The sequence below is a fragment of the Lissotriton vulgaris genome, chromosome 1_1, assembly GCF_964263255.1.
Source record: "Lissotriton vulgaris chromosome 1_1, aLisVul1.2, whole genome shotgun sequence".
NCBI lineage: Eukaryota > Metazoa > Chordata > Amphibia > Caudata > Salamandridae > Lissotriton > Lissotriton vulgaris.
Window position 1 is genome coordinate 432,793,665 of NC_141685.1, and position 21,301 is coordinate 432,814,965.

At 46.2% G+C, this 21,301-nt stretch overlaps 1 protein-coding gene across 1 annotated transcript in view; it reads left to right on the forward strand.

Moving 5' to 3' along the window:
• The window catches only part of FGGY (FGGY carbohydrate kinase domain containing), a 1,923,203-nt gene extending 1,901,902 nt beyond the window's left edge, over window positions 1–21,301 (forward strand). Inside the window, exon 16 of the mRNA XM_086953024.1 lies at window positions 20,698–21,301. Coding sequence (XP_086809150.1) covers window positions 20,698–20,779 — 82 coding nt within the window. The 3' untranslated portion in view covers window positions 20,780–21,301. The remainder of the gene's footprint in view (window positions 1–20,697) is intronic.

The following is a 21,301-nucleotide window of genomic DNA, read 5'->3' on the forward strand; positions in this document are numbered from 1 at the left end:
AACAGGACGGGAGAATAGAACAGGGAGGTAGAGAAAGAGGCGGGTTGAAGAGAGCTGCAGATCAGCTTTGGAGAAGAGAAGTGAACAGGGAGTTAGAGAAGTAGGTGGGTGGAAGAGAGCAGCATATCAGCACAGGAGAATAGAACAGGGAGTTTGAGAAAGAGGCGAGTGGAAGAGAACAGCAGATTAGCGTAGGAGAAGAAAACAGGGAGTTGAAGAAGGAGGCGGGTTGGAAGAGAGCTGCAGATCAGCACATGAGAAGAGAAGAGAACAAGTAGTTAGAGAAGGAGGCAGGGTGGAGAGATCAGCAGTTCTGCACGGGAGAAGAGACGAGAACAAGAAGTTGGAGAAGGAGTTTGTTGGAAGATAGGAACAGATCAGCACAGCAGAAGAGAACAGGGACTTAAAGAAGGAGGTGGGGTGGAAGAGAGCAGCAGATAAGCACAGGAAAATAGAATAGAATAGGGAGTTACAGAAATAGGTGTGGTGAAAGTGAGCATCAGATCAGCAGAAGGTAACAGGGAGTTAAAATGCAATGCAATATGTTTTTTATTTGGAACGTTTGAGCTATTGCTATTGTAAATGACCAATTTTATTTTAATGTTTTGTTGTGGAAAATAGTGAAAATAATTGCTTTGTCATTTACAACGCTAATAGTTATAACTTTTGAAAATGTGACACCTATAGCATTTGTAAAACAATATGTGTTGTATTTATGTGACTTGCATGTATTATTATTACAAACACTGGTTTAGATTTGGAGGGTGGAATTGGATTTGGAAGGTGGAGTTGGAGGGTGGCGTTTGCTTTTGATTTGGAGAGTGGAGTTGGCTATTGATTTGGAGCGTGGAGTTGGCTTTTGATTTGGAGGGTGGAGTTGGAGGGTGGACTTGGAGGGTGAAGGTGGAAGGTGGATTTGGAGTTGTAGGGTGAAGTTGGAGTGTGAATTTGGTTTTGGAGTTGGAGGGTGGAGTTGGAGGGTGGAGTTGGAGTGTGGATTTGGAGGGTGAAGGTGGAAGGTGGATTTGGATTTGGAGGGTGAAGTTGGAAGGTGGATTTGGAGTTGGAGGGTGAATTTGGATTTGGAGGGTGAAGTTGGAGGGTGGAGTTGGATTTGGAGGGTGGATTTCGAGCGTGGAGTTAGAGGGTGGATTTTGAGGGTGAATTTGGAGGGTGGACTTAGAGGCTGGAGTTGGAGGGTGGATTTGGATTTGGAGGGTGGATTTGAATTGGAGGGTGGAGTTGGATTTGGAAGGTGGAGTTGGAGGGTGGCGTTTGCTTTTGATTTGGAGGGTGGAGTTGGAGAGTGGAGTTGGCTATTTATTTGGAGGGTGGAGTTGGCTTTTGATTTGGAGGTTGGAGCTGGAGGGTGGATTTGGAGGGTGAAGGTGGAAGGTGTATTTGGAGTTGGAGGGTGAAGTTGGAGGGTGAATTTGGATTTGGAGTTGGAGGGTGGAGTTGGAGGGTGGATTTGGAAGGTGAAGTTGGAAGCTGGATTTGGAGTTGCAGGGTGAAGCTGGAGGGTGAATTTGGATTTAGAGTTGGAGGGTGGAGTTGGAGTTGGAGGGTGGAGTTGGAGGGTGGAGCTGAAGTTGGAGGGTGGAGTTGGATTTGGAGGGTTGATTTCGAGCGTGGAGTTAGAGGGTGGATTTTGAGGGTGAATTTGGAGGGTGGGGTTAGAGGCTGGAGTTGGAGGGTGGATTTGAATTTGGAGGGTGGAGTTGGATTTGGATTTGGAGGGTGGATTTGGAGGAAATGGATTTGGAGGGTGGAGTTGGAGGGTGGAGTTGGAGGGTGAAGTTGGAGGGTGGAGTTGGAGGGTGGAGTTGGAGGGTGAAGTTGGAGGGTGAAGTTGGAGAGTGGATTTGGAGGGTGGAGTTCGAGGGTGGAGTTCGAGGGTGGAGTTCGAGGGTGGATTTTGTTTTTGGAGGGTGGAGTTGGATGGTGGATTGGGAGTGTTGAGTTGGAGGGTGGAGATAGAGGGTGTAGTCGGAGAGGGTGGATTTGGAGGGTACTTGGATTGTGGTTTTGGATGGTGGATTTGGAGGGTTGAGTTGGAGTGTGGAGTTGGAGACTCGTTTTGGAGGATGGAGTTGGAGGGTGGATTAGGAGGGTGGGTTTGGAGGGTGGGTTTGATGGGTGGTGTTGGAGTTGGAGGGTGGAGTTGGATCGAGTGGTGGCGGATCGAGTGGTGGCGGATCGAGTGGTGGCGCTAGAGTGGTGGCGCTAGAGTGGTGGCGGTTGAGTGGTGGAGCTAAAGTGTGTGCGCTAGAGTGTGTGCACTAGAGTGGTGGTGCATAGAGTGCTGGATAGGGTGGTGGATAGGGTGGTGGCAGATAGAGTGGTAGAGTGTTGGTGGTAGAAGGCTGTACTGTGTGTGAGAGAGAGTGTGTGTGTGAGAGAGAGTGTGTGTGTGAGAGAGAGAGTGTGTGTGTGTGTGTGAGAGAGAAAGAGTGTGTGTGTGTGGGAGAGAGAGAGTGTGTGAGAGAGTGTGTGTGAGAGAGTGAGTGTGTGTGTGAGAGAGAGTGTGTGTGTGTGAGAGAGAGTGTGTGTGAGAAAGAATGTGTGTGAGAGAGAGTGTGTGTGTGAGAGAGAGTGTGAGAGAGTGCGTGAGAAAGTGCGTGAGAGAGTGTGTGAGAGAGTGTGTGAGAGAGTTTGTGTGAAAGAGTGTGTGTTAGAGGGTCTGTGTGAGAGAGAGTTTGTGAGAGAGAGTGTGTGAGAGAGAGTGTGTGAGAGAGTGTGTGTGAGAGAGTGTGTGTGAGAGAGTGTGTGTGAGAGTGTGTGAGAGAGTGTGTGAGAGAGAGTGAGAGAGTGTGAGTGTGTGTGAGAGAGAGTGTGTGTGAGTGAGATAGTGTGTGTGAGTGAGAGAGTGTGTGTGTGAGTGAGAGAGTGTGTGTGAGAGAGAGTGTGAGAGAGAGCATGAGAGAGAGTGTGAGAGAGAGAATGTGAGAGAGTGTGTGAGAGAGAGTGAGTGTTTGTGAGAAAGAGAGTGTGTGTGTGAGAGAGAGAGAGTGTGTGTGTGAGAGAGAGTGTGTATGTTTTTTGAGAGAGAGAGAGTGAGAGAGAGAGAGAGTGAGTGTGTGTGTGAGAGAGAGAGAGTGAGAGAGAGAGTGTGAGAGAGAGTGTGAGAGAAGCGTAGAACTGGGGTACGATGTCGGCACTGGTTGAAGCTGATCAGCAAATTTGACACAAAAGAATGCATGCGCCACAAGCGCTGTGAGGGGGCTGGGTAAGCATGCCAGCATTCACAAGCAGATGGTCCTGTTTATGACCTGCGGAGCGTGTGAAGTGGCTGGTGGCAAATGGACTCAAAGCGGACGGTCGCTTTGATGTTCTTGGCTTGTCTTGCTTGGTGGGAGGGGTAGGGGGGGCGGGTTTCTGTGCACGCGCATTTCATGTGAACTGCATGGAATCCGCAGTGTTCAGAGTTTTGAAAGTCACTTACTATATATCTTGCGCGAACAATGCTTACGCATTGCTTCAACGAGACCTAAAAATGAGCTGTTCACTCCTATTGATCACTTCCTTGTATGCAAGTTTGACCTGCTAAAAATGTAACCAGTGGTGAAGATTTTAATAAAATTGGTGATTACGGCACTTATCCTAAATTCTGACTGGTTCAATTATGTAGGCCCTCATTACTGCTGGGAAGGAGATTATTATTCATGGGGATAGAAATGTAAAAGGTATAAGAATTTTTGTGCATTAAAAGTTGTATCCTTTAAATGGGAACAACTTGCTTATTTTAGTGCTTTGCGCATTAAACTCCACATGTTCCGGTATTTAACAGGTATTTTTCCAGGTAGAATTAGGCGGGTTTTTCTTTCCAAAATTTAACCGAGCAAAATTGTAAGGCATGTTGTAACTACCACAAAAGTTGTAGCCCCGATGGCACAGGGATTGGAAAAGAAATGTCTGTTGATGGCCTTAAAAATCTTCTCTTCCTTCTTCGCCTGTTAAAGTTCCGAATGTTAGTGGTAATACCAGTGAAACCCACTAGAGGGGAGGAAAGGACTACATAGGCAGATATGCGTGATAATAACCTGAATGAATCACTGTATCAGCCAAATATTACGAATTATTACGAAATATTACGAATTCATTCTCTTGCTTGGTGGGAGGGGTAGGGGGGGCGGATTTCTGTGCACGCGCATTTCATGTGAACTGCATGGAATCCGCAGTGTTCAGAGTTTTGAAAGTCACTTACTATATATCTTGCGCGAACAATGCTTACGCATTGCTTCAACGAGACCTAAAAATGAGCTGTTCACTCCTATTGATCACTTCCTTGTATGCTGCCACCACCGTGCTTGTGCTGCTTAACTCCTGGCAAAGGTAATAACCTTCCACCACTATGAGGGTAGCGTTTGGGCACCCCTGCCGAATGAACAAGACTACAATCTGTGAAATAGGCCTATGTCATTGCGCACACACATGATCCATGTTTGCCTATAACAACCAAAATCAGCATTTTGATCCAGGCACTCAGGGCAGGCATGCACTTCCGTTACCACAAAGAGGACTTTTTTGTCCCAATAGGCAGCATCTTAGCTCCATATCAACCTGTTAGATTTGAGAGTGATTCACCTGTCATTAAAATACTTTTTTTAAATTTTAACAAGGGAAGGCTGGTTCAGGTGTTCACAGACTATACCACTGCCATGAGGTATGGCAACAAACAGAGCAGGGTGGGGTTGTGGACCCTGTGTCAAAAGGCCCTGTGTATCTGGCCATGACAGGAAAGTCAGGAAATATTCCTGGTGGTCCAGCATCTGGCAGGTTCTCTGAATGCCAGAGTGGAAAAATCCAGCCCTCAAAGCCTAGCAGACCACAAATGGCACCTTTGTCATGAGCTAGTACTAGGTCTCTACAGCAATTGGAGAGAACCTTGTTTGGATCTAGTCACCACTGCAGAGAACACACAATGTCAGCACATCTGCTCGCTGGAGATTCTAAGGCCACTTTCTCTATGAGACAGTTTTTTGTCTTGAGTTCTAATCAGGCCTCCCTTACGCATGCCCGGCAATCCGCTTCTGCCAAAGTTCCCAAGAAGATCAGGACCGACCAGATCCAAGTCATTCTTGTGGGTCCGGATCAGGCACAGAGAGCATGAGCACATGGGCGTCCGCAGGGGGGGGGGGGGGGGGTCAAGGTGAAGCACTTTGCGTCCGGTGTGGGCCAAGTCAGGGCCGGCCCTAGTCCATCACATGGGCGTAGGAAGTGTGGGGTACGCGGGGGACATATCCCCCCAGGTTTTCTAGTGGGGGGGCACTAGGGACAAGGGTGGGGTGGGATGAGGGGACAAAATATTTTCCCCTCTCTATTTTTTTAGTTGCAGGGCCATTGGCACATCAAATCACTAGTGCTTTGATGTGCCAATGGCCCTGCACTTGGCCATTGACTCGCTTTTGTAGTGCTGGAAAGCTTCAGGAATGATTTCACACCTCGTTCTCGCTGCCACCACAGCCTGCGTTTCCAGGACAAAGGGAGAGCGATTTGTCGATTGTTGCCTGCATCCTGCCTTTCTCCAGCCCCGATCAGGTCTGCGTAGGCGCCAGAGCAGCTTTTCCAGAGGCAGTAGGGCCTCTGTTCTTATCTCCCTTTTACTACCCAGGCGGAGGTGTTGGACGGGCCCATTAGCCCAGGCCTACTGTTGATCCCAATCCAAACCTGCTGTGACCTGTTGTAGAAAAGTGTGTGTGGAAGCATTGGGAAAGCTTGCCGTGCAGTGCACGCTTTCAGTGGTACTCATCGGACAGTGGGTCTCCTTTATATAAGGTTGCTGAGTGGCCCAATTCTAGCGCCTTGAAAACGTGGAGCACTTTGAAAATCATGCTTTAGCTTATAGTGTTTTTAGCCTGGTTTACTCACCTCGTTAGGTAAGCATAGGGGCTCATGCAATTCTGTAAACACCAAGTGGAGAAAGTGCCATTCAGTTACACTGCAGATTTCGCTCTGCATTCGTGCCTGTGTGACTCTGTCACACAGGCATGGGCGTAGGAAGTGTGGGGGATGTGGGGGATTTATCCCCTCAGATTTTGTAGTGGAGGGGACACGGGGGCCCAAAAAATACTGCACACTTCCACTGTTTTCAGGGCCATTGGGAGCGTTAAAACGCCACCTATACCGGCCCTGCTTTTGACCTGCTAACTTGCGTTCTGTCAGGGTCGGACTTAGAAGGTGGCTAGATTCCTGAGGCCAGATGTAGGATGTTGTTTTTCAGGGATGGACCAGGCTTCCCACTTAGCATAAACTCCTGGCCGGCCATTGTCATTCTATATAGAAATACAATTATCGGCTGAGCAGGCACAGCATGTAGGGAGTCTCCTCCAATCCTGGGTTAAGGGCCCAGGAGGGAGGCCTCTGCCTCTGAACTGGAGCGTTCACAATCCCCATGGCAAAGGCAAATGCTGGAGGCTATAGAAGGAGCTCTTCTTCACCAGGTGATGCATCTTTCTTATGCCCCCCCACCACAAATACAGTCATACACGGGAAAGCAAACCTCTTGCTTTCCTGTATATTGCAGAATTGCCACTTAATTTAATGGAAGTACATTGCCAACAGATGCCCTGAGCAAAGTGTTTTCTGTACCTTAAGGCTACTACAGTCTAGCCTTTTAATTACCCTAGTGCAGCTAGAGGCTCCCTAGAATGCATTTCGAATATATAAGACAGAAAAAATGTTTGATCATATACTCCTTTTTGGAAAAAAAAAACACTTTCAGACCAAACAATTAAACTGAAAGTGTTTATACCCTGCAGCTTAATAGTTAAGAAATCACTCTCATTTAAGGTCTTTCTGCTGTGGTATGTTGGCAGGGTTGGACTGGCCGATAGGGCAATCTGCTGTTTGTGGGCCAGTTTATTGTTCTGATGACCTGTTCTTCCTTGTTGATTTCCCTGATATTACAAAAACATTGCTTGTAGCAAGCGCACAGGTATGCGGTCTGCCGTACCCAGGGACACTGGAATTATGTGATTTTTGAATAATTATGCATTTGCCACGTAATCCATCATCTGCTGCATAATCTGCAGATTTTAGTGGAAAAAAAGCTTGTAGCTCAAATGGTTCAAAAATAAAAATGCAGCAGCACTTTTGAAGCGCTGTGGAAGGCCCTCTGCAAAAGTTAACTGGTCACTTTTCTGTTGCATATTGCTGTATTTATATATTTAACAAGTACTAATGAGGTGCAACCAATACTCATGCAGTGTTAAAAAGTGTAAGATTGACTAAATAATGCAATAATACTATGCCACATTGCTCTGCATAATTTGCTTTTTCTTGACACATAATTTACTGAACTCTGCTACTTAATTTGGTTCTTCCCTGTCACATATTTGCAGGGGCCCTGGCCATCCCTTGCAAAACACCTATGAATGTTTTTCTTTACATATGTAGTCCTGCTCCGATTTGCAAATGTTGGACACTTTTTTAGCTACCTGATTCACTATTGGGGACACTTATTTTGGTGCCCCGGTCTGTTTTCTGTCCCAGTCTGACCCTGCCTCCAGTACTTATGACTACCTTGTGGGTCACACAATGAGGCTACTGTCACGAAGGTCCTCCCCAAAGAGACAGCAATGCAATGTTGTGCATATGAAAACTCTAGGAACTCTGATCCTGAGTATGATGTGGAGGCAGGGTCAGACATTTGACTGCAAAGGGCATGCCCCCGTTTCGGCAGGAACCAGAATAAAACCAGACCGTTTCTACCCTACACCTTCCCTTGGCCTCCCACTGCACTTCAGCAAACTCAGCAAGGCACATACACTTTCTATCTACACATTCCCAGGGCTAGCCCCACTACTCTTCAGCAACCTTTGAGAGAACAAGCAGATGGGTCCAAACAACCTCATTTTTCCCAACTTACACTATAGTGTCATGAAACAATGCTCCTCCTTTCCTGACTGCCCCATGCCATTTGTGAGCAACATGAGGTGCTGCCTTTGCAAATTGCCCCAGTCTGTGAGAAAAGACCATAGAAAAGAGAAGATTTATCTATTTCAAGGCTCCCACCTCCAGCTAAAGCTCTCTACCTCGTCTCTGCTTCGAGACACATTTAGTGAGTTTTGTTCAGTATCCAATCTTTGTAACTACCTCAGAGCACATTTACATAATAGATGTGGATTATCAGTGTGCAGTCAGGCAAGTTAGGTTTCTTCTGACCATAAATCCAGTTAGGAGAGCTACCTATTTTTCAAAATACATTTAGTTGTATTTTATCTCGGGGAGAGGATGCATACTACCTAGTTTTCAGAGTGGCATTACGGACTTCTGTAGGGAGGTCAGAAACTGTCAACTTTCGCCACTCAATCTCCATGCAAGAAGGCGGAGGTTACGCAGGTTTGTGTGCAGGAACCTGTTGCTGTGACAGTAGATCCTCCGTCCTCCCGAAGGGGCAGCCTATTCTGAAGACTGATGCTCATGCATGGGCGTCTGCAGAAATGTTTCCAGGGGGCAAATTTTTAACTTCATCACCATCCCCTTGCACCCTTCTCCCCTCTGCCTTGCTACCTTCTGGCCCTCCCCCTTGCACTCTTCTCCCCCTCCCCCTTGCACCCTTCTCCCCCTCCCACTTGTAACCTACTCCTCCTCTGCCTTGCACCCTTTTATACCTTGCACCATTCTCCTCTCTGCCTTGCACCATTCTCCTCTCTGCCTTGCACCCTTCTCCCTTCTGCCTTGCACCCTTCTCCCCTCTGCCTTGCACCCTTCACCCGTCTGCCCTGCACCCTTCTTCCCTCTGCCTTGCACCGTTCTCCTCTCTGCCTTGCACCCTTCTCTCCCTCTGCCTTGCACCCTTCTCTCCCTCTGCCTTGCACCCTTCTCCCCCTCTGCCTTGCACCATTCTCCCCTACGCCTTGCACCCTTCTACCCCTCCGCCTTGCACCCTTCTCCACCTTGAACCCATATCCCCCTTTGCCTTGCACCCTTCTGTGCCTTGCACCCTTCTCCCCCTCCCCTTTGCCCCCTTCTCCCCTCTGACTTGCACCCTTCTTGCCCTCCTCCTTGCACCCTTCTCCCCTCCCCCTTGCACCCTTCTACCCCTACCGCTCCCCCTTGTACCCTACTTCACCTCCGCCTTGCACCCTTTTCTACCTTACACCATTCTCCCTCCGCCTTGCACCATTCTCCCCTGTGCTTTGCGCCCTTCTCCCATCTGCCTTTCACCCTTCTCCCCTCTGCCTTGCACCCTTCTCCCCTCTGCCTTGCACCCTTCTCCTCTCTGCCTTGAACCCTTCTCCTCTCTGCCTTGCACCCTTCTCCCCCTCCCCCTTGCACCCTAATCTCCCTCCGACTTGCACCCTTCTCTACCTTGCACCCTTCTCCCCTCTACCTTGCACCCTTCTCGTCCTCCCCCTTGCACCCTTCTTGCCCTCCCCTTGCACCCTTCTCCCCTCTGCCTTGCACCCTTCTCACCCTCCCCCTTGCACCCTTCTCCCCCTCCCCCTTGCACCCTTCTCCCCCTTCCCCGCGTACCCTTCTCCACCTCCGCCTTGCACCCTTTTCTACCTTGCACCATTCTTCCCTCTGCTTTACACCCTTCTCCCCTCTGCCTTGCACCCTTCTCCCCTCTGCCTTGCACCCTTCTCCCCTCTGCCTTGCACCCTTCTCCCCTCTGCCTTGTGCCCTTCTCCTCTCTGCCTTGCACCCTTCTCACCCTCGCCGTTGCACCCTTCTCCCTCTCCGACTTGCACCCTTCTCTACCTTGCATCCTTCTCCCCTCTGCCTTGCACCCTTCTCACCCTCTGTCTTACACCCTACTTGCCCTCCCCCTTGCACCCTTCTCCCCTCCCCCTTGCACCCTTCTCCCTCTCCCCCTTGGACCCTTCTCCACCTCCGTCTTGCACCCTTTTCTACCTTGCACCCTTCTCCCCTCTGCCTTGCACCCTTCTCCCCTTTGCCTTGAACCCTTCTCCTCTCTGCCTTGTACCCTTCTTCCCCTCCCCCTTGTACCCTTCTCCCCTCCCCGTTGCACCCTTCTCCCCCTCCGACTTGCACCATTCTCTACCTTGTACCCTTCTCCCCTCCGCCTTGCATCCTTCTCCCCTCTGCCTTGCACCCTTCTCGCCCTCTGCCTTGCACCCTTCTCGCCCTCTGCCTTGCACCCTACTCGCCCTCTGCCTTGCACCCTTCTCGGCCACCCCCTTGCACCCTTTGCCCCCAATGGAAGGGGCTGCCACCTGGAACAATGGCACCATTTCAAAAGCATGATGGACCAGGGGCGTAAGAGACACTACATTTCTGGGGGTGGGGACATGCTTAGCCTCGGTGACCCAAATTAAATCGGCTGCGATCTATCTATGCACCGCTGGCTCTGCTAAACCTGTATAATTACAGAGTTTTTAAGTAAAATAGTGATATTAATTTAAGCTATTTTATATAAAGTTCAGGTGTGGTTTTATCAAATGCAAAAAACACCCTAATATATCTGGTGTTCTGAGGCAACCATTTGAAAATCTTTCGTAGCATGCATTGGATGTAGAAGCAGGAGGTGCACAGTGCCTTAACTTGAGCCGATGTTGAGTTTGAACTGTAGGATGCTCCCTATATTTCTTGCTTGGTCAGTGGGTGTTGGTCCTAGCTTCGACGGCCAGGAGGTCTTGTTGCCGAAGACCAGTACTTCTGTCTTACTGGAGCTGAGCTTCAGGCAGTTGGTTCACGTCCAGTCTTCTACCATCGTCATGCAGTTGGTGAAGTTGGTTATGGTGGTGGTTGTCCTCTCTGTCAGGAAGAGGATACATTGGGTGTGATTAACGTAGGAGATGATGGTGATGTCTAGTGATCAGATGATTTTCGCAAGCGGTGTCATGCAAAAAGAGTGGGGCTGAAGGACGATCCCTGTGGGCCACTTCATATCAGATTCTTGAATTCTGATGTGAAGGGTGGCAGCCTGACCTTTTCGGTTCTTTCTGTGAGGAAGTAACAGATACATTTGAGAGTGGATGTTTGTATGCCAATCTTCTTCTGATGAGGGTATTTTGGAAGACAGTGTCGAAGGCCGTGGAGAGGTCGCGTAGGTTGAGGGTCGCTGTTTCTCATCAGTCCAGGATAATTTGAATATCGTCACTGGCAGTGATGAGTTCTGTTTGTTTTTTGGTTCCTTCTGAATCCTGATTGAGTATTGTCTAGAAGATGGTGAAGTTCGAGGTGGGTTGTGTTGCTGCTTGACAATTTTCAACTAATTGTCCTTTTGACTATCAAAACAGCTTTTGGATATTAAAATGGCTTTTCTAGTGCCCATTACATCAGCCAGTAGGGTTAGTGAACTGCAGGCACTCTTAGTGCACCCTCCTTATACAACATTTTCCCCAGACAAACAGGTTTTGAGATCACGTGCATATTTCCTGCTGAAAGTAGTGACATCTTTTCATGTAGGCCAGACCATCACCCTTCCAAAGAGGAGAAGAGGCTCCACCGCCTGGACCCAAAAAGAGTGTTATTGCCCTACATTGAACATACCAAGGAGTTCCGAGTGAACAATCAACTCTTCATTGAGTTCATCGGGAAGAAGAAATAAAAGACAGTACAGAAATGTACCATCTCAATTTGGATAGTGCTCTGCAATAAAATCTGCTAATCTGGCCAAGAATCCAAGCCCCTGAGGGCGTATATACTCATTCCACAGAGCCAAGGCTTAGAACACTGTGTTAGCTTGTATAGTTCCCGTCCTGCACATCTGTATGGGGTAAACATGGGCATCTCTGCACATGTTTAGCAAACACTACTACCTTGAAAGCCAGTTCTGCGTGATTTGCACTTTGCACGTTCAGTCCTTCAGGATTTTCTGGTCTAAATCTGTTTGCAGTCCCCCTCTGGGGAGGTATTGCTTGGGTATCTATTCTAGAGTAAAGAATCTGGAGCTGAAAGATGAGCAAGTTATTTACCTTTGGTAACACCTTATTTGGTAGAGAATCTATCTAATCACAGATTAGGCCCAGGCCCTAGTTATGAGCCGCATGGACTATGGGAATGCACTGCTAGCCGAAGTGGGAGCTACATCTTTGAAGAAACTACAGGTAATTCAGAACACGGCAGCCAGGCTGGTCCTGAATATGCCAGCCGGCACTTCCTCGCAACCACTGCTGAGAAAGTTGCTCTAGCTTCCGATAAAACAGAGAGCCTTTTTCAAAATCTGTTGTCTCACTTTCTGTGCGCTTCAGGGTCAGGGGCCACTGTATCTTCAAAACAAATTGAAAAAATACATCCCAACTCGCCGTCTGAGGTCCGGTACGCAGCAGTTGCTTCAGGTACCTCGTATTAGACACCACAGATCGGGGGGTTTAGCATTTTCTTACATTGCCCCCAAATATTGGAACAGTCTCCCATTATACTTGCGAGAAACTTCCTCCTATCTCACTTTTAGAAAACATTTAAAGGCATTCTTGTTTTAGGTCCGTCCTTGTTTCTCCTTTGCTACTTACTCATTGGGGTGATTTAGAGTAAAGCGCCAAGATGCCCCCAGGTGATTCGAGCGCTATAAAAAAAAGTTTAACTTAACATAACATAACATTTCTTACCAACCCTCCCATCCTCCCTGCTCAGCAAACATATTTCTCAATGTAGGGAAACCCTTGTAGGTCCCTAGTGTCTGCACATTGGTTCATCAGCCTTCTGTTGTGGCTCTGTGCTTCTGATGTGGAAATGTCACAAAAAGAAACTGATGTCAGAGCATTGGGGTGGCACCTATATATGCACTGCACACAACTTCCTACGTAGACGATGGTGATGCGGAGCCGAACAGTTCCACCTGCCAGTGGGCAGATGTACTGTTCAAACATTTCCGGACCCAGCCTGGTGCCTGAGGAGTATTCTAAGGGAAGGAATGTTCAGATAGATAGAGTCTCTACTGGAGCTAAGTATCTTGTTATTTTAGTACTTAGAATATCTTCAAAACCTGATAGAACTAGGACTTAACCCCTTCCAGGCTCATGACGAGCTGGGCTCGTCATGAAGTAGCCTCCTACCAGGCTGATGACGAGCCCAGCTCGTCATGATCAATGGACTTTTGAAAATTCCAGCACAGGAGGAAAATATCACTAGCAGCGATGGTGTTTACTTACAGTTTAAAGTGCCATGTGGGTAAGGCCAGCTGCAGTGGACCCATGTGAAATACCTTGGTGCCGGGCACTTAATTTTTTACAGATTAATCACTGGACTGATGTGGAACCCAGAACTGTTGGGGCCAGAGAAAGTGATAGCAACAACTGTGGGTCAGCATGGACAGGGTAGATAGAAAATGCCATTAGAGTAAAAGATTTGCTGATCAATAGCTATAAAAATGAAACACAAAACTACAAGTTTCAGAATACAAATGCTGCTGGAGATAAATTCAGACCTGGTTTAAACTGTCAAATATGACATGGTGCCTTCGACAGCTTACACTGATTTCTGATTGGAAGGCAATCACTGGTGATTCAGAGTAGTGAGGAAGATGTCAGGGATGGCCTTTCAATAGCCGATGTGTACATCAGAACGCTATGGCGCTTGACCTCAAATCTGGGGAACTGAGTTCGAGTCTTGGCAAGGACGTGCAACATCCTTTGATTCTGGGCAAATCCCCTGTGTCTAACAAAAATAAATGTGTCCTCATGTAACACAATTGGTGCTCATGTAAAACGCTCTGATACCTAATACCTTTGGGTCAAGTTTGCGCTATATAAAACTTTGGGGGGAAAAAAATGCTGAAACATGTCCACTCTGCTGGAGCAAAGGGGCTTGAATACGTATGCCCGGCTCTATGAGAGCCTCCATGGTCTTGGGCTCCAGGATAAGAGCCATGTGCACTCCACTCCTCCTTTCGTAATGCCTCTAGCAAACAATAACATGATCGTCTGTCCTGACACCACGTTCGGGAATGCTTCTTTTTGGAAAGTATAGGAACTTGTTGATATTAATTAAAATAAAGCTACAAGAACGCTAATCCCAGTAGTTCCCTCTCATTCTAAACTCTGCCCAATCTCCTTCATTACAGGGAATTGCCAATCACCTTGAAGCAGGGCCGGCTCTAGGGCGGTGCGACCGGTGCCACTGCACTGGGTGCTGACTTCCGGGGGTCGTCATGTTTGCAAGTTTATTAATTATTTTAAAGCACCTGCTGCCATGTTCGTATCCTCCAGCAATTTCCAGGCAAAAATAAAAATGTCAGGATAACTCCTGTGATTAATGTTTTTGTTGAAGAGAGATCGGAGTTTTCTTTAGTTGGGGTTTTGACTCACTATAAAGTAACGTAGAAGGTTAATGCGCCTGTTGCACAGAAAAGGTACAGTTCAGATTACAGAGTGCTTAGAATGTAAATAGGTCAGTGGGTTACTGCTTTTAAAAGAGACATCCTTCTGTTACTTGCAATTTATAAGTTAAAATCCTAATACTGAGCTATTAACATTCATCAAAGAACTAACTGCATGCGCACTGCAAAGTATACATTTGAGCATAGATAAATGTTGCAAAAAGTATTAATTTGGGTAGAAATCGATTCTCATTATTGAACAGAACCCTCAACTATGGTGTTTCTTTTTAAATTCTGAGTTCGTGCTTCTCTAGACCAAGCACTATTAAACTTTACTGCCTACCAGTATTGGTAACATGTGACTCATATACCTTGTAGTCCTCAATCTTATATAACATTTCCTATGCACTGATTTACAAACATATGATTGATTGCCTCTGTGTAATGTGTGTGTGATGCAAAGTGCTCTGACACCCTACACCCTACAGAGAGTTGCTATGGTGACTTGGGCACTGTTAAAGGGTGGTGATGAGGTAATGTGTGGTGGAAGTGGTCAGTGGGGGGCGCCAACAAACATTGTCGCACTGGGCGCTGAAGCCGTCCCTGCCTTACAGAGATTACCTAAAACCTAGGCCAATTGGCCATGGTGTTGGAGTTGCCAGAGGATGCCTTATTCAGCTTTACTGAGTGTAAATATTTTTTCTGGGCTATGAACAGCTAATTAAGCCCATCGTCCCTTTAATGTTATATAGCACTAAATGCCAATTGTCCTGAAATATATGAAGCATTTGACAAAGATTCCTTTGCAATCCTGTAGGAGCCAAATTGTTCTCCTCCAAAAGAGTTATAGACTAAATAAACAACTACTACTCTAAAACGAAGATGAGCGAATGAGCTCGATGAAGATTGGCCAGTTACCTATTTACCTACCCTTGGCTATTTTTGATAATAGCCAACTACGATCTGGTCCTGAAGAAGGCCCACAGATCCGGGAGTGCTACCAAGGACCAAAACATGTTCGACCTTCCATGAACTGAGGATAGGAGATTTTTTTAACTTACACTACGCAAGAACACTTTCGCACTTTTTATCACAACTGTCCTAAAACCAGACGGTCTACCTCCAGGTGAAAAAGGAGATCACTTTGAGAACCCAGTGTTCACATAGCCAACAGGGCGGAGAACGAAGATATACTGCACCCCTTGTCGCATGTGAATGAGGGGCTTTGAAATACCAGAACCCTAGACCCTGGTAATAACATAATTTGTGATTCATTCTCCTCTGATTTCTTCTCCAAATTCTGTATTATAAAGTCAATGGATCCAGTAATATTGCTCAAAACTGGACAGGAATTGCACACCAATTTAAAGTGGGGCTAGGGGAGCTGAGTCAGGTATTCTGTCCATAGATGTTTAGAAACATTATAAAACTATTTAAACAACTTTACCGCTGGCGGTTTCATTGTCAAACTTATTTGTGTGACAATGTGTGACAAATAACGCATTTAATGCAATTTTGTTATTGCCCGTTTCTCCAAAGCCACTGCTGACATTCTTTGCCCAGATCTACGGTGATTGCACAGCATGAGTTGGCAGTTTCCGAATTCTCACTTTCCTGTACTTTCTCTATCTTGCCACGCTCCTTCTCTTCCTTAACTCTCCTCTAGTCGCTTGTATTGTTACCCCACACCCACACTTTCTCTTTTCTTTCTCCACTCTTCTTTCCTTCTTCCCCTCTTACTTATCTCACCTTGTCTCCTCTAATCCTTTTCACTCTTTTCTTTTTAATGTTGTCTCCTTCCTTCCTAATACCCAAACTACTACTTTTTAAATTCTGCGCCTTTCTGCAGTTTTTCCTTTCCACTATCTGTGTCTTTCACTTCTATAGTTATGCTTTGTCATCCATTGATCCTCCTAGTCCTTTTTCTGGTGCCCCTTTTCTTCTTCCCTCTGCTTCACCACTTTTCTCCTTTTTATACTGTCATTACTTAATCATCTTCATCCACTTATTTTACTACTATGTGCTGGGCACATCTCTGTCTTGGCCATCGATTTTTCTTTTCATATCAATGCTTAACCCTTGTTTCTTCCTTTCACTTCCACTCTTCATCAGGGCCGCCGCTGGGAGGTAGGATTGCGTCCTGCGCTACCCCGGCTTGTCGAGACTCTCGCCGCAGCAGCTGGCATAATTTCCACTAGCTTCACTTTGGTGGAGACCCCCACCGAGGGAATTCTCCCAGCGCCTGCCTGACTCTAAGATGGCGGCCGGCGGCGACCTTCGGATGGTGATCGCCGCTTCCACTGGCTCGCCCCAACTTCTCCCCGTCCTCCTGCTAATCCTGCGGCCCTCTCTTGGATTCTTGGCCTGCCTCCCGACCTGCTGCCAGTTTGGGGCCACTGCCAGTGCCGGAATGCCTTGTGGCCCTGCAACACGGGCCGGATCTCCGGACCACTCACCCCTCCCCCCCAGCCCCTCCCCACATGGCACCAGTGTTCTGAATGTGCCGCTGCTCCCGGAGTCCACACTGCTTGCGGTTGAATCCACACACAACCCACCGGCAGCCGTGCAGCGCCTCACGGCCAACGCGTGACCGTACCAACAGCGTCATCATGGCCTTCACCACCTGGCGCACTCTCACCCCCACCGAGACGGCTGACTGCAAGCTCTCCAAGATGGTGATGCGCCTGCGGCTGGCCTCCTGCTTCATCTCCCACCTTCACTCCTGGACTTTTGTTTTGTCCTGACCGACACTTTACTGCTGTTTTCGGACAGTTTCTCTGGACTCTAGCCCTCCTCCCATTCCCTCCTCCTTTAACCCTTTTCCCCGTGGATGATCCTCAAATGTTCCCTCCCGTTTCTGCTTCCCCTTCTCTCCATACCCTTGCATCCCTCCCACCCTCCCTTTGTGCTGTGACTGCATCCACACTTATGGAACTCTGCTCTTTGACTTATTGTAATAACTCTAATCAATGGTATTTGCTTTAGACCTTGCACCATATACCATTCCTATGTGACTCTTAGAGTATATCCAGTCATATCCCCTCCCTATGTATATAGAGATAACTCTAATCACTAGTGTAAGCAGTAGACCTTTGAACACTCTACCATTCCTATGTGACTCTTAGAGTATATCCAGTCATATCCCCTCCCTATGTATATAGAGATAACTCTAATCACTAGTGTATGCAGTAGACCTTTGTACTCTCTACCATTCCTATGTGTCCATTAGAGTATATCCGGTCTTATCCCTTCCTATGTATATAGAGATAACTATAATGACTAGTCTCCTATGTGACTTTTAGAGTATATCCATGTGTATCCCTTCCCTATGTATATAGAGATAACTCTAATCACTAGAACATGCAGTAGTCCGCTTTGCTCTCTTCCATGTGACTTTTAGAGTATATCCAGTCTTACCCCTTCCCTATGTATATAGAGATAACTCTAATCACTAGTTTATGCAGGAGTCCGCTGTGCTCTCTACCATTCCTATGTGACTCTTAGAGTATATCCATGTGTATCCCCTCCCTAGTAGATAGAGATATCACTAGTATATGCCTAGAGTTTATCCATTTGTATCTCCTCCTTGTGTGACTTTATCTCTTGTACATTTGCAATTTTTTCTGTTTGTACCTTTTTTATAACGCATGTAATCCTAAGTCCGTATGTTTTTTACTGGTTCTTATGTAAGTCAAAAATTTGCAAATGTGTTTTTCCGATTGTAACCTTCAGTCCTTATGGTTGAAACTGGGTCCTATGTAAAGCGCTCAGACACCTTCGGGTAAAGTTCGCGCTATATAAAATCGCATAAATAAATAAATAAAAATAAATAAATGCTCCCCCTCACTTAGCCTCGTTCTTCTCTTCCATCTCTCTGTTTCTTCTGCCTCTGTTTGATTCTTCCCACCTTTGTGTACTTTCTGCCACTTTCTTACTTTTTACTTTAACTGTTCTTCTTAATCTCTCTCTCCTCCTTTCTCCCTGCTTTCACCTTTATGCCCAATCCGTCCCATTCTTCATTTTCCTTTACCATTTTTCTACCTTTCCCTTTTCTCTTCATCTTCTTTTCTTTTTTTTGTCCTTGTTCTATCTCTCTTCTTTCACTTATTTTGTCTTCTCCACCCTACTGTTTATTTTTTAATTTTTCCCATGTCTGTCATTTTAGCACTCTCCTTCTCTTTCTTTCTTGTTCTTCACATTGCTCACCATATTTTTTCATAATTTATTTCATACATAGACTTTTATTAAGTGTGTTCTCATCATGAAAGTTAGAAGAGCTATGTACAATGAAAGCTACAAAAATAACCCAGGTGTCCTCACTTATAATGCGGTACCTGGAAAGCTTTTGATTCTCCCAATTGGTATATATCTGAGTTGTGTTTCTGAAATACCGAGTTACTGTAATGTTAAAGGTAGAGTTTAGTGGTACATGTAAAAATCAGTTATTACCACCTAGTGAGTTTATTTCAGGCCCCGACTGCCTATTGGCCAATCTCTCAGTGTGCAGAAAGCTGGTCTGTTAGGTCAGTGTGTGGACCCTTTTTTGGCTGTTTGTTGGTCTCTTTTATGGCCAAGTGGGCTGGTTTTTAATATTGATTTTCCCGATATTACCGCAGACATTGCAGCAGGCACAAACGCATGCAGTCTCCCATACCTTGCCAAGCGTCTATAGAGCTTGTCTTCTCAACATCAAACTGCTCCGATTTGCATAGGTGGTCCATATTTTTAGCTATCTGATTCACTAATAGGGGCCACTTTTATGTGGGTGCCTGGGCCTATTTCCTGCCCTTGCTTGTACCAGCAATGCGTAATTTGTAAAAATATACGTGCAGAGACCCGAAGTATTTTCTCAGGAGGACACCTTGGTTGGATCTTCCTGCTGTCCCTGCCAGCACTTCCAAATACCAACTATCGCGCAATACAAGTGTGATGTTTTGACTATACCAGATCACCTAACTTGGTAAATATGACCAGGTCCCATGCATACATTTTTTTCAAGTATATTACTGTTCATGAGCTCTGCTCTAAAATATACAGACAGCACCACCATGTAGTAGACTGGAGTAGATAAGTGGCGGTGTTTGCAAATAGAAGTTGGGGTAAGCACAGACAGACACCATCATAAAATAAGTGATGTGTACCAGCCTTAACCTATGAGGTGAGTTTTCACCTGGAGATAGGGAGTTCACTTGCCCACTTTAAAACTTCTCTTTTTTTTTAAACTTCTCCCATAGAGCTATATTTACCTTACTGTCTTGGGCAACTCCGAAAAATAGGTTTGCTGTGCTCCCTTCTGGGTAAGTTTTTCAAAAAAGCCCCACACTGCCACATTTCTTCTGCCTTCCATGTTGGTTTCTTTATGAGTTTGTGGGGGTCCAACTGCTTTGGTGGGACTGTGACGAGGCAGACTGGCAATGTGGTAACCTCATTATTTAAAGGCAATCTTCATTACACAAGTCTCAGTTTCCTCATCCCAGGCCTGGAATCCCAACCTCCCTCAGTGTATGCCTCCCTGTTTACTTGGTGTTGCCAGGAGTGGTCTGAGACAGACAGGAAATTATAGCCAGAGTGGAAGAGGGGGAGGGGAAATTGAATGGCTGGTCTCCAGGTGAACTGAGCAACAATGTTTTTGAAGGAAGGCTTGGATTAATAATATCTGTCAATGGCAGTCACTCAGGGCCTTGCAGTTCAGGCTGCATTGTGACTATTAGAGCCGAATCAAAGCTGATTTTCTAACCGCATAGGCTAGAATTGCATAATGGGCAAAAACATTATGGACAAGGATGCTGCCCGAGTAATTACGATTGGCAGAGATTAATTAAAGCATTCGATCAGTCATCTTTTTGTTTCCTCAGTGCAACACGCTAAGTGTGACTGGAATGCCCAGATGTAGGTCCTGTGCTCACTGCTCCATAAAAATCTAACTATTCTTCCCTGATGAGTACTAACTAGCTCGAAACCGGTCTGGGGTAGCATGTGTTCCCATCTAGAGGGGATCTGGATGACAATTGGAGCTAGACTAATCCCAATGGGGCAGGTTCAAGGCTGATTCGCATATGCCAGGTCTCAGTCTGGAGTGGTGTAGTGGGCAAGAAAAATGCACTGGATTGCACCCCAGAGTAGTTACCAGTGGCTAAGATTAATTCAAGTATTTCACCCTTCACCTCTTTGTTCCGGTAGAGCCTCGAGGTGAAGGCTCGCCTCACTGGTGGAACCAGGATGCCAAAACGTAGAGTAATGGAAATTAGCAGTAAGTAATTTGGGCAGGCTCTCACTCTGTATATTTCATATAAACCCCCATTGTATCCCTCGTTCTGAAAGCAAAACAATGGACTAATGCATTTTCTTCAATGGCTTCTCTGGCTTCCATTGACTGTGTACTATTCTCAGGCTAACTTGATGCAAAATCTCATGAATTCCAACATTGTACTTGTTTTCTGTTTTCAATATGTTTTTCATTCGTGCAGGTTTTATGACAAGAAGTATGAAGTCTTCCTGAAGCTCGTGGAACACCAGAGAGAGTATAAAGCCATCATGCGAGGTGTATAATCGATGTACCTATGATTGGCAACTGTCTGCAGCTACCATGAGTCTCCAACACATTTTTCACATCTGCAGCAATAACAAGAAGCAAGTGCTGTGGTAAAAGCTATGGTGTATTGTAAAGCTACATAGCAAAGAAATGGTTATATTGCATCACTAGTTGTCAATCCAGGACTCGAACACAGTGGACTTGTTATTCTTTTGACAAAGGAATAGCACCACCATTTCCATTAAGATGATTACATTGCTCCTCCTTTTTTACAGATCATGGCCCAAAATTGATGTTTATTTCCATGACATGACATGCTCTCACATATTTATATACCACAGAAGCAAAAGGGAGCTAAAAATTTCGTTAGTATCCTTAGATTGATTAATTGGAGCAGTGCATTGCATCAAACAAGATACAGTATGGATGGTGAGCGTCCTCAGTTGAATTTAGAAAAGCTCCAACCTTTCCATCAAAATAGAAATGTTGATTTTTTTTATATTTGTTTGTGGATTAAATAAAGTATTTCATCAATTGTG